General features: G+C 31.3%; 1 protein-coding gene across 1 annotated transcript; it reads right to left on the reverse strand.

The window, feature by feature from the left end:
• Positions 1-2,067: 2,067 nt before the first annotated feature.
• On the reverse strand, positions 2,068-5,646 carry LOC145332171 (zinc finger BED domain-containing protein 4-like). The gene is made up of 4 exons (XM_080177134.1): positions 5,094-5,646; positions 4,413-4,570; positions 2,395-3,518; positions 2,068-2,166 (listed from the first exon to the last, which is right to left on the reverse strand). The coding sequence occupies exons 1-3, from the start codon at positions 5,284-5,286 to the stop codon at positions 3,057-3,059; spliced, it is 813 nt and encodes a 270-aa protein (XP_080033260.1). The 5' UTR covers positions 5,287-5,646; the 3' UTR covers positions 2,068-2,166; positions 2,395-3,056.
• Between the last annotated feature and the right edge of the window lie 7,443 nt (positions 5,647-13,089).

A 13,089-nucleotide genomic window follows, 5' to 3' on the forward strand; every position in this document is an offset into this window, starting at 1 on the left:
AAACCATATTTCATGCCTAACAAGGATGGCAACATCCATAAAAGCTAAGCACTGAAACGGTAGGACAAACGAACATAAACACTTGTATAGTGTCTGACCTGAATAATCAGAATATAAAAGTATAAGAGTCAAAGCAAAATTATAAGTAGATTTGTTGAAAAACTGCTTGATACAGGTTAATGTTTATGGACGTTCTTACATTTTTAGGACTTGATTATAGAGTTGCTTCGCTTATAAAATTGTTCTTTGTTGTCCCAGGAATCAATATACCAAAAATCAGATCAAACGGATAATTAGATCACATAAAAATTTGTTGTTAATAAAGTGAAAAAATCAACATGTTTAAAATGAACGTACGGACATTCTGGTAATGATTATAGAGTTGCTACGCTTTCTAAATCGTACCTATCTACTACAGGAATCACCATGAAAAGATTGAAATCGATAGGACAATTCTAACATGCCAAACTAAACGAATAAAAGCTATCTAACGAATAAAAGCTATTTTTCTCAAACGGACGGACGGACCGACCCTAATTATAGAAAAGCTTTTAAAACTAAAATTATGCTATTTCAAAAAGCGTGTTATCCCAATGAACATCTTTTATTGTTAACGGAAAATTCAAGTTTAAAGTCTTTTCATAAAACAATTAAAAAAGATACCGAAATAAATAAAATTCTGCCCAAATTTGTTGACCAGTGGATTTGGAATTTTGAGGAAGTCATGCCTAAAAATAGCAAGAATGTTAAAATTTTCATTACAAATCAAAGCACACTGGCCTCTTAGTCTTTTTCATTTAGCAAGATATAGGCTATTTTTAAAAGCAAAGCTTTTCTATAATGAGGATCTGTCCGTCCGTAACGGATATCTTTTTTTTGTTAATTTAGGCATGTTAGATTTGTCCTATCGATTTCAAATTTTGTATGGTGATTCCTTTAATAGTTAGGTACGATTTAGAAAGCGTAGCAACTCTATAATCATCACCAAAATTTTTGTACGTCCATTTTAAACATGTTGATTTTTTTACTTTTTTTACAACAAATTTTTATGTGATCTAATCATCCGATTGATCTGATTTTTGGTATATTGATTCCTGGGACAACAAAGTATAAAGTAATAAGCAAAGCAACTCTATAATCAAGTCCTAAAAATGTAAGTATGTCCATAAACATTATCCTGAATCAAGCAGTTTTTCAACAAATTTACTTACAATTAGGGTTGAGCCGGATAGATATTTGGCCGGATACCGGATATCTGGCCAAGGCCAGATATAGAAGTAACAAAAACAGTTTTTTTTTCATAAAATGGTGTTTTATTACATAAAACAAGGTTAAAACTTGAAAATTAAGTAACTATTATTAAGTTAAGCCTACTTCTAAGCAATTAATAAACTATTTCTACCATTTGACTTACTTCTAGTTTCTTGGGAAGGTAAAATTCAAATCGTTTACTAGTATGCAGAACATTATTTAACATTATGTCACATTTTCACTGAGCATCACAAAGCAAGTAATAAATTAGTCTGAAAAAAATGGAAATTGAGATAAAAAAATTAAAAAATGAATGGTAGAAGTGACAAATAATTACTTTTTGATATAATGCCTATTTCTTTTGATGAAGATGAGCCTGTCGGCATTTCTGCTGTCAAGTCTACTTCAGTAGTCATCCATCACCAAGCCTGCAGTACTGAACTGCCTTTCAGAGGCTGTTGAACTTGGTGGTACTGACAGATACTTCATTACTATTAACTTCATGGATGGAAACGAATGCAGATTTTCTTTCCACCATTTAACAGGATTCTCTAAAAAATAATTATTTTCAGAATAGATTTCACTTAATTGCTTTCAAATATATGTTAAATAATTATTTCTCATAGGTATGTAATAACATTTACTCTTTGGATAACTTTCAATGAAAAGTAATTACTTTAATATTCAACTAAATCTAAAATCTTTTTCTTTCATAGGCTAGGTAGTAAGTTCAAATATATAAAATAAATATTGATTACAAAATCTAAAGAAAATTTAGAATAATGAAAGGTTTTTGGTGTAAAGTTTTGCTTACCTTTTCTATTAATATTTGGCATATTTTTATACTTCTGAATTTTGGCAGTTATAATGGCTTTCTTCTGTTTCATAGGACTTGTTATATTTCTTGTTCTGCCACTTGGACTAAAAGATAAAATGTATTGCTAGTTTAAATAGGTTTTAATAATGTTTAATTAATAAATGTGATGAATTATTGATTATTATGTGTTTGAGAACATCAGAAGAAAGATTTAAACAACTTTTCATAATTATAACAGATCTATCTTAATGATAGTAAAGTATTTAGCACTAGAACAAAATGAGAAAAAGAGTAAAAAGAGTTTTATCAACTATTTATTTATTTACCTTGCTTCAGTATCATCAATCTCTTTTTCATCTTTTAAGAGTTTCAAAGCAGGACCAAAAATCTTCATGAATCACAACCTCCAAGTTCTGATGTTCTCCAGGTCTGTTCTTGTCAATACTTATTTCTGCTGCTTCATCAGATTCTTCATTTGACTCATTAAGCTCTGTGATCTTGATTACTAGAGCATTGATCAAGTCGCTAACTTCATTCTCCTAAGTGAACAAACATTTGTATCTGGGATCTAGGAATGTTGCATACACCAAATTGTTGTCTGCCAGGTTGATATTTCCTGCTGAGCTTTCTGTATCTGGAAATCTTTTTTTAACACTATCTAATAGTGCATTCTTCATTGTTTTCACTCCAATATCTTTGTCTGATTCTGAGAGTTGTGCTAGGTATTTCATTGTTGTCTTTACATTTGGAATAATAGAACTAGCAGTTTCGGTATCACTACTGCATAGAACTGTGAGCTCATCAAAAGGTTTCAACAGCCTTATAACACCACTAACAGTGTTGTATTGTTGACAAGTTAGAGTTACAAGATCATACTTTGTTGCATACAATCCTAATGATTCCTTCTATTCGTTCACACTCTCTAAGCAATGGAGGGTAGAGTTCCACCTTGTGCTAACATCTTGAACAAGCTTCTTTACTGGTTTACCTAATTCTTCTTGGATTGTTTGAGATTCTGAACTGCTTTTGCAGAGTGATGAAAATGTGTAACAATCTTTCTTGCAGCTTTTATTGCACCCTCTACAGATTTTTGGGAAAATACTGAATCATTTATACAAAGTTGATTTGTATGGTTATAGCAACTCAGATGATCAACTTCTAAAAGGTCAATGCCAAGCAGCATATTTGCAGCATTGTCTGTACAAATGAGATGTACTTTGTTTCTTGGAATCTTCCATTCATCAAGAAGTAAGTCTAACACTTCACATATATTGATTCCTGTATGTTGCTCTGTGAAAACTTGTGTAGACAAAGTAACCATAATTTGTTCAAAGAAGTCTGGGTGATTAAAATGTGCAGTCAGACTTATGTAAGCAACATTAGTAACTTTGCAAGTCCATATATCAGTTGTAAAACTGATGAACTTGGCAAGCTCTAATTCAGCCTCAATCTAAACAGAAAAAAAGTTTCTAATAAATTAAGTGATCTATCCTAATCTGTTTATCTTTCTCTTTTCCCATTTAATACATCAAATCGATTTTATATTTCTCTAAATTAAAAATGTTATATTTTTTCTGTCTGGTTCTGAATCTAAAGGGTGTTAAAAAAAAAACCAATCGCTTCACTTTTTTCAATATAAACCTTACAGTTTTGGTCCAAAACTAATAAAAAAATAATACAATTCCTGCCCAAGCAATGACAATGAGAAAACAATATTGAATTTTGAATCTACTCACCCTTTCAGAGCCCTAGAGCTTAAGACCTAGCCCTTGCAGAGAAATTTGCCCTACGCCGAAAGTGCATATTTTATTACAAATTTGTCTTTTTAAAAACCAATCGCTCACAATTTGAACCACCATAAGTACTTAAAATCTTGTAGATAGACCCCATAATGTTTGGAGTTTTTGATGGGGCATGTAAAGACCTTTCTTTAGACACCTTAACAAGGTTTCTAACACAATCTTAGCCAATTTGGCATCAAAAAGAAAGACCTGGCAATCATCAAGAACTAGGAATAGACAGAGCCGTCATGCCTCAAAGTTGGATGAGAATGTCTTTTTTATGCCAAATTGGTATAGATTGAGTTAGAAACCTTGTTAAGGTGTCTAAAGAAAGGTCTTTACATGCCCCATCAAAAACTCCAAAGATTATGGGGCCTATCTCCAAGATTTGAAGTACTAATGGTGGTTCAAATTGTGAGCGATCGGTTATTTTTTTAACACCCTTTAATACATTCAATTTATCAATCTAATGTGAATACTTTTTCAAATATAATCCAATTAGTGTTTTTAGCTATTTTTCTATTTATCTAATTAGTTTCTTTCTCCCCATTGATTACACTTACCTTAGATCTTATTTCCTCATAAAAATTAGGAACAACAGTTTTGGAGAACATCTCTCTGCTGGGTATTTTATATCTTGGGTTCAGTACATGAATCAGATTTCTAAATCCCTGTCTTTCCACTACCAAATATGGTTCAGCATCACAAGCTATCATTTCACCTGTAAACAATCATGTGTTAGTAAGACTAAGTAGTATTTTAGTCAAGAGAATAATTTAGATACATTTTATTTTATTTCATTTAAAACTATAGAAAAGAAGTTTATGGGTCATATGAATCCTTACAAAATTTAAAATGTCAATCATTGATAACAGTTAATGAAATTCTTGATGCAAAAAATCTTTTTTTCTAAAATAGAAAAAGATAAAAAACATATTTGCTCCTACAGAATTACAGACAGACAGACTAAGATAGTTAAGGACTGGGTGCTTAATAAGAAGCTGGATGATCACAAAAAAACGCCATCTATATACAATAGCAGCCAAGTAAATAAAATAATGCCTGTTAAAACAATACAGTAGGACAAATTGATCAATTTATGTATATAATAGATGCTCATTATTATAGAGAATCTGGACCCAAAATATTCAGCTGTCTATCTTCAATAGCAGCCAAAATATTCACATTTTTCTATCAGATACCAATTAGAATTATAAAGAAGCTTAGCTACTAAAAAAACTTACCTATTGCTCTAGTTATTTCCTGAGCATTGTCACTTTTGGGATCTAGAGGCTTGACAGCTTCGAAGCTATTAGAAATACTAGGTAGAACCAGTTTCCTCTTCTTTGATTCACTAGCGAAAACAGTAGCAGCTGCCTCTTTAGTCCCTATCTGTTTGTAATAGTCTTGATGGTTGTTTCTCAGGTGGTTCCACATTGGTGTTGTAGAGAAGGATTTAGGAACTCCTTTTTTTCCCCTAGCAAAAAAGATGTAATATTACTTGGATCTTACATAAGATTTATGTTCTATAATAAAGTGTACTCTGTAGCAGGCTAAAATAACTAACTCCAACATCCCCCTCCCTTTACCTCATCCCATACTCTTTCCTCTGAATGGATAAAACGGCCTGACCAATAAAAGCAGGGGAAAATGCAACCAAAATTCTCGACAATTTTTCTCTTGTTATATCATCCGTGTATATTCTACATCCATTCCTAGCAATCTCAGCTGAACAGTAATTACACACAGCAAGGCAGTCATTTTTTGGGTTTACAACAAAAAATTTCCAAATTTCAAATTTGGTACTCATTTTTCAACATCTGGAAAGTGGTATAATTGATATTTGTATTGTAGTAGATAAATCATAATTGTATATGTTTTATTCAGTAATAAAATAGTAAAACTTCCTTCATTTTTCAGACACACTTTGCTTACAAAAGATAAGTCATTAATAAATATTTACAGTTGTACATTTATTAAACTTATTAACGGCATTTTGACGATTTTTGCCATTTCCAAGGTTTTGATGGGCAATTAGCCAGGGAAGGAGTTGTTTTATTAAGTTTACTCTGAATTACTATTATTTAGGCAATTAAATTTACAAAATATCATGTAAAGTAATTTTTTTTGTAGATTTAACCTGTTTTTGTCTAGTCAAATTTCAATTGGACACGGATTTTATTTTTTTTCAGATGCACAGACTAACCCTTATAGTAGAAAAGCCTTGCTTAATAAGGAAATAAGTTATTTATTTAAATTTAAAACTCAATAACGGAGATTTGACGTTTTTTTTCCATTCCTGAGATTTTGATGGGCACTTAGGGTTTTATATTTTTAAGACATAATATATTGGCGCCAATAATGGGTTTCAATTTTATATTATCTGCATGAATAATCTTGACATTATTTTAACAAAATTTAAACATTAAATACAAGAATAATTAATCATACATCATTATATTAACATTGTTATTACATTTATTTCTCACTTTTGATTTTAAAATTGACTACAATATGCACCATGTGTTTCTAACTTATGAATTAGTAAGCGCGAAAATGTGCTCAAACGATTGTTATTATTAACTAGCAGACAACACTTGTTTTGTTTACATTAAAATTAACTAATAGGCCAGGGATAAATATTTCTTACCCAACAATCAATTTAAAATTAAAATACAATTATGGTCTGTCCGTATGTCTGCTGTATGTCCATCTGTACGTCTGTATGTCCATCTGTACGTCTGTATGTTCGTCTATATGTCTGTAAGTCTCTCAATCTGTAATATTAATGAAGTGTTACTTACTTATTGCTACATAGAACCAAAAATTTAAGAAATAATACAGGTATTTTGTTGTATAATATTAAAGAAGATATGGCCAGATATCCGGCCAGATAGTTTTAATATCCGGTATCCAGCTGGATATTGGAAATGGCCGGATATCCGGCCTGGCCAGATATCCAGCCCAACTCTACTTACAATTTTGCTTTGACTCTTATACATTTAAATTATGATTATTCAGTTCTGACACTATACAAGTGTTAATGTCCATTTGTCCTACCGTTTCAGTGCTTCGCTTTTATGGATGTTGTCATCCTCATTTTAACTTAATGTTGAATTCTGATGTAGTTTATGAATTGAACATCTATGAATAAATTGTAACATTACGAAGATAGTCTCTCCACAGATTATAACGACATACGATAAAATAACCAATAAGAAGCCAGAATAAATTTTACCATTGGTTAATTACAGTGTATACTGGCCTCACATTGGCTATTCTATCATATGATGTCATAATCTGTTCTAACAGTTCTCAAAGTTTTATAAACACCTCATCTTATTCGCTAACTCACAAACTTTGGGTACTTCCATCTAATTTTGATTGGTTGGTTCAAAATAAGTGTTCCAACTTTTTAACCAATAATTTTAACCTAAAAAAGGGTTATATCATTATTGGGGTTGTATATCAATTTATCGTACATTGTTTTATCCCTTCATATCTCTGATGAATGACTAACTATTAGCAAATAACTAAAAATGAGCTTTTGGACTTTGGTACTTTTGTTTAACTAATATCTTGCATTTTGTAAGCCACACTAAGGATAATCCAAGAGTAATAAAGTCAAGTAGCAATAGTAACATTGCCATTCAGGGCAAAATATTTTTTAGAAAGTATTTAAGAAATGACCAATTTTTAACCAGTTTTAAACTTTTCAAATATTGATTTATCGTGAGTATTCCTTTTATATAAAGTAGTAAGATTTTTTTTGTCTAAAGCTTAAGATCTCAATAACTAGTGAACCGATTGGGTGCTTTATTTTAGGTGACCTTCACATAGCTCACGTGATGGTTTAAGGCTATTTTATTTTCAGATTTAAGTCTTAGGAATATGAATACTTTAGGCTATTTTTCCATCCCCTCTCTGCCCATTATAATGCAGATCTCCTAGATTGGGGATTATCCACAAGTTTTATTACAAATTTGACAGCGATAAAATTAAAAATATAAATTTAAATCTTTGATATATTTATCCCTTGTTGTATTAAAGGAGGAAAATAGAAATTGTTTGATGATGATATTTGAAAAATCCTTGAACTTGGGATTAAATCTGCCTTCACAGATATTTACCAGGGACAAGGGATGGTCCATATGTGCATATTTGTTTATATGTAAGTAAAAAATGCTTTTAATTAACAAATTCCTATTTTAAGATATTGTAAATTTATATTTGAATTTTTGTAAATTTTCAATTTACTCCTAAAATCTTTTGACAGCATTATTTTGCATGGTGTCTATATTCAGTTTTCCCCTTCTCAGTATTTAAAAAAAAAAAAATTGGACCACAACGTTGTAGTTTAGGTTATGTAGAGTAAGGAATAGGTGAGCCCGCTGGTTTATGCAAAAATATTTGATAAGAAATATCATCATTTTCTATGTATTTGTCTTCGATTTTGAATATGTTAATGAATTTGGTATCATATTCGTCATTGGCTATCCCCTATTTCTCACAAGTGTACAGAAGACAACAAGTATAAGCGTATTCAGGGGGAGGTATTGGCAGATAATTGTTTTATTGCAGGTGGACAATAGGTAGTTTCCAGTAGTTAAGGAAAGAGACATTTGGTTCCAGGACAAACGCAGAAGTCCCAAACGTCGGAGTGAACAAACGCAGGAGTTCCAAACGTCAGAGTGGACAAACGCAGGAGTGTTAAAAAATTAATTTTATTAAAGGGACTGTGAACGTAAATTTTTCTCATCTTAATATCAAATCTTAACATTATCTCATTCATAATACCTCACAGATAGAGCAAAACGCGCTTTTGTTTGCTTAAAAAACGGCTTTTTCCGGTTCCACGACAAACGTAAGAGTCCCAAACGTCAGAGTGGAAAAACATCAGAGTGGACAAACGCAAGAGTCCCAAACGTCAGAGTGGGACAAACGTCAGAGTGGGACAAACGTCAGAGTGGACAAACGCAGGATTTTTGGGACAAACGTCAGAGTGGACATTTTATAAGTAAAACGTATGAGTCTCGATTTTATAATCATTAAAGCGCTGCGGCTAGGTAGGCCAGGGTGCTGAGTGCTGCAGCCAGAGTCATTTTCTTTATGATTAGGTTAGTTTAGGTTATAGGCTAGGGGGCCGAGCGCCCGCGGCTAGGCAGGCTAGGGGGCCGAGCACTGCGGCTAGGTAGGCCAGGGTGCTGAGTGCTGCAGCCAGAGTCATTTTCTTTATGATTAGGTTAGGTTAGGTTATAGGCTAGGGGGCCGAGCGCCAGCGGCTAGGCAGGCTAGGGGGCCTAACTGTCTATTTTTTGTCATATAATTAAAATAGCATAGACTCTGATGTTTTACTTAAGCAATGTCCACTCTGACGTTTGTCCCACTCTGACGTTTGGGACTCTTGCGTTTGGGACTCTTGCGTTTGGGACTCTTGCATTTGTCCACTCTGACGTTTGGGACTCTTACGTTTGGGGTAGGACCCTTTTTCCGACGATTTTTATAAGGTAAAGGGAAAGGAAGAAATTTTCCGTACTATATAAAATGTGCATTAAATTGCTTTTTTCTCCCATTATAGCTAAAATTAAACTTTTTCACATAGTTCTTGATTTTTCCTAACGGTTAAGCTGACTTTTATCATAATCCTTGCTTTAAACCAATGTATAGTTACTTAGAAATTGATAAAATAAGCAATATTTTTTATTGAAAACCAAATACAATAACAAAGCTAGAAACAGGTTTTTTTATTAGTATCCAATTAACTTTAGGTGGCCCATCTCTTGCCCACCTTTAATTACAAATTTGTAAATAATAAAGACGCAATATTTCTTTATAAACAGTCTGATAAAAGTGTAAACTATTTCTCCAAAGTGGGTTATTTATTGTCTAATACAATAAAAAAGGATATTATTATTTTAAATAACCTGTGAGATTCAACCCTTTGTAGACAGTGAGGTATTTTTTTGTCAATAATAGGAATTTGAAATAGGTCTTTATTACCTAATTACTACGTTATAAAAAAAACTAATTGGCAATTTTATATCATAAAATAAATCCTTAACAGTAAGTAAGTTGTTTCAACTATATATGACAAGTTAAATATCCCTACAAACATTATAAGAAACAAAAACGTTCAGATATTCCCTGTTTTTTCCTTTTTCCCTCCCAAAATACCATAAAATCAAGGCATTATTCCTGGATATTTTTGTTAATAGGACGTTTTTGGTTGATCAGTGTAGTGAAATGTGCTTAGAAAATGTTAAAATTTGTTAATCAGATGAGAAATTTTTACGTTCACATTCCCTTTAAGTATTACTATACAGATTAGGTTAGGTTAAGATATGAATGAACAAATAAGCCCCCCGCAGGGGTTAGGCATCTAAAAAACCTATAAGATGGTCTAGAATAGGTTAGGTTAGTTTATTTGTCCACTCCGACGTTTGGGACTCCTGCGTTTGTCGTAGGACCAGACATTTATGTATATAATATACATATATATTTTTATTAAAGTTGTGGATTTTTTAGTAAATTTCTAACCAATTTCTTTCTTAATTTTTAATTATGTTTTTGCTGCTCTATTTTTGGTCATCATAAACTTCTTGTAAAATAACTAATTAACTCATATCAAGTTTTGAATAAACATTCCAGTATTTGAAATAAATTAAATTTGTAAATACCTGTCCTTATTTCCACCCTTGACCCAAACATATAGATTTTGATTTGTCCAATTTATTCATAATTTTATAATCAGATATCTTAATGAAAATAGTTTAAAATTTACATGGCTACAAGATCAATAAACAGATTTATTGTTTATGGGTAAAGAATTTTTAAAATCTCAATAAATTAAAAAGACAATTTAAATTTCAGGAAATATATTCACATGATATAAAAAACAAAATTTGTCTATTTGAAATTTTAATATTGCATAACTTTACATCAATAATTAGGTCAATAATCTGAGTTAAAGTAAATAATTAACGCATTATTTATGCATTGCGGATTTTTATGCAAAAAAATGCAAAATGCATAAACCATTGAACAATTATGAATAGAAATTACGACTGATACATATCTGATTACTATACTTAAATGGTTAAGATTATTACAACTACATAGAGCACCAATGTTTGTAAATAAGATGAGAACCTCTATGGGGCATGGTGTCGCTCTGGGTTCTACCAGACCTCTCCACGCACCTTGAAACATTTTCCACGTCTTATATTGCGGTGTAAGGCGTCCATTCGCCCGATATACAACTAACTTTGCTCCGTAATAAGTTGCGCTTGTTTATGGCGCCAACGCATTCCCTACACTATTCCTATTGATGTCACGCGCCTGACATAGTAGCAGTAAGTTTAATTTTTAATGTCTCTAGTATTTGGTCCAGGCTCGAACCCCACACCTCCAGCGGATAAACATTGGTTGTATAGTAATGTATATTTATAGTGATTACTCATTTTCAATCATTGTAAATATTTAAAGCTACCTGAACCAACATCTACAACTGGTTGTCTATGGCAACAAGTCAATAAACTTTACTACTTGCAATTTGTTATTAAAACAACATTTTATTAGCATAATTTTAGAGCGGATCAGATGCTCTGAAAACAATTTTCAAATATTTCTGTACTTATAGTATGCTGTTATATGTCCGCTAGTTATTATGGAAGATTCTAGCTGTGGTTGGACTTTGAACACTACCTGATGTTTTTAAAATTACATTTAATTACTTAATATACAATACAAAAATACTTTTAAAACTAAATACTGTTTTAGTGGTTATTATTTTGCTTGGTGTCTGTCATCCTATTTATAGCCTTAAAAAGGTTTAATACTTTAAATAATACTTTCTGTTTTTTAAATCCTGTTACAAAAATTTTAGAGAAATGCCTTGACAATATCATCATTCTAAAGTGCATAAGAAATACTTCCCGTCAATGCAAAAGTGGATTTACTACTCTATTTTACCTCTTTTGAAAAATCCGTAATATTTCAAATGCATCGTCACGAAGTTGAAAAAATGAGAAATTTTGCAGCTTCATTAAAACTTAATGGATATCTAACTTATGGATTAAACATTTCAAATTTTGATGAAGATTAATATGAATGTTAATTTTCAAATACAAAAGGATTAAAAATAGGAAAATAAACAAAATATTCAACATTTACCATTTTTTTAGTATAAAATGGCTAAATTCCAAAAATCTTAAGGGAAAAAACAAAGGAATAATTTTTGTACACATCCCTAATAAAAATAAACAAAATTACCTTTTCTTTATTTCAAAATTATTGGATGAAAATGTTGACAATGCTTTAATGTCCCAATCAAAAAAGGTTAAATAAACTAAAAGTTTTAAAAAAAACTATTGAGAGAACCTGTTTATATTTTAAAGTTTAAAATCCATCTACTTTCCAGATGAATTCATATATTTTAAATCCAATGTAAAGAATAAGATAAATGAGGAATGAGAGCATCCTTTTCGCATCATTTAAATCAAGTTTCCCAGATTTTTAATGTTTTGTTTATTACTGAAAATGATTTTTTGTTTCTCTTGACCATTTAGATTTTATCGGTACTTTCCCTTTCCTAGCTAGCACAGTATACCAACCTACCCCTTGTCTAAAAAAAAGATAAATGGGAGGGGGGGGGGGTAGTTTAATGCATTACCCCTAGGGTAATGCATTAACATACACATTATAGGGCCCCAATCCAGTGGTGCCTATATATGTGTTGTTCTAACCCTGCGGGCTGCCCTGTATTTAATACACATTAACTATACCTAACCTAAAGTAAAAAACACAACTTTTTCATTATCTTCAATCTATTTCAAATTAAGAAAAAAAGGGGGGAGGGGCTCTCTGCTCAAATAGGCACTTAACGAGAAACCTCAGATTAACTCTATTTAAAATATATTTTATTAATATGAGTCAATTACTCTTAAATTTTTAAGTCTTTAATTTTCTATAATAATTAAATTAAACTGAATTTTTATAAAACAATTTAACAATTTTGGTTTTATGGTTTAGAAAAAACATTTTATTTTTGGTTGAAAAATGACCTTAAATTAAGGAATATGTATTGAATATAGAAAACAAGGAGAATTTTGTCCATAAAAAGGTACAAATGTCAGAGATCTTAAGGGATAAGACATTGGCTGATAAATTGATGTACATTGTACATCCCCTATGACGATACACAAAATTACCCCTTCCTTAGATAACAATTGGTGGTTGAGT

The sequence above is a fragment of the Acartia tonsa genome, chromosome 1 (assembly GCF_053477335.1).
Source record: "Acartia tonsa isolate MP-2025a chromosome 1, ASM5347733v1, whole genome shotgun sequence".
Taxonomy (NCBI): Eukaryota; Metazoa; Arthropoda; class Copepoda; order Calanoida; family Acartiidae; genus Acartia; species Acartia tonsa.

Bases quoted from the DNA above. Each gene is read 5' to 3' on its own strand.
- LOC145332171 (XM_080177134.1), bottom strand. From the start codon at position 5,286: ATGTGGAACCACCTGAGAAACAACCATCAAGACTATTACAAACAGATA. The intron at 4,571-5,093 runs GTAAGTTTTTTT...GATTGTTTACAG, and splicing joins GGAAATAACTAGAGCAATAG to GTGAAATGATAGCTTGTGAT. The intron at 3,519-4,412 runs GTAAGTGTAATC...TTTTCTGTTTAG, and splicing joins ATGAGGAAATAAGATCTAAG to ATTGAGGCTGAATTAGAGCT.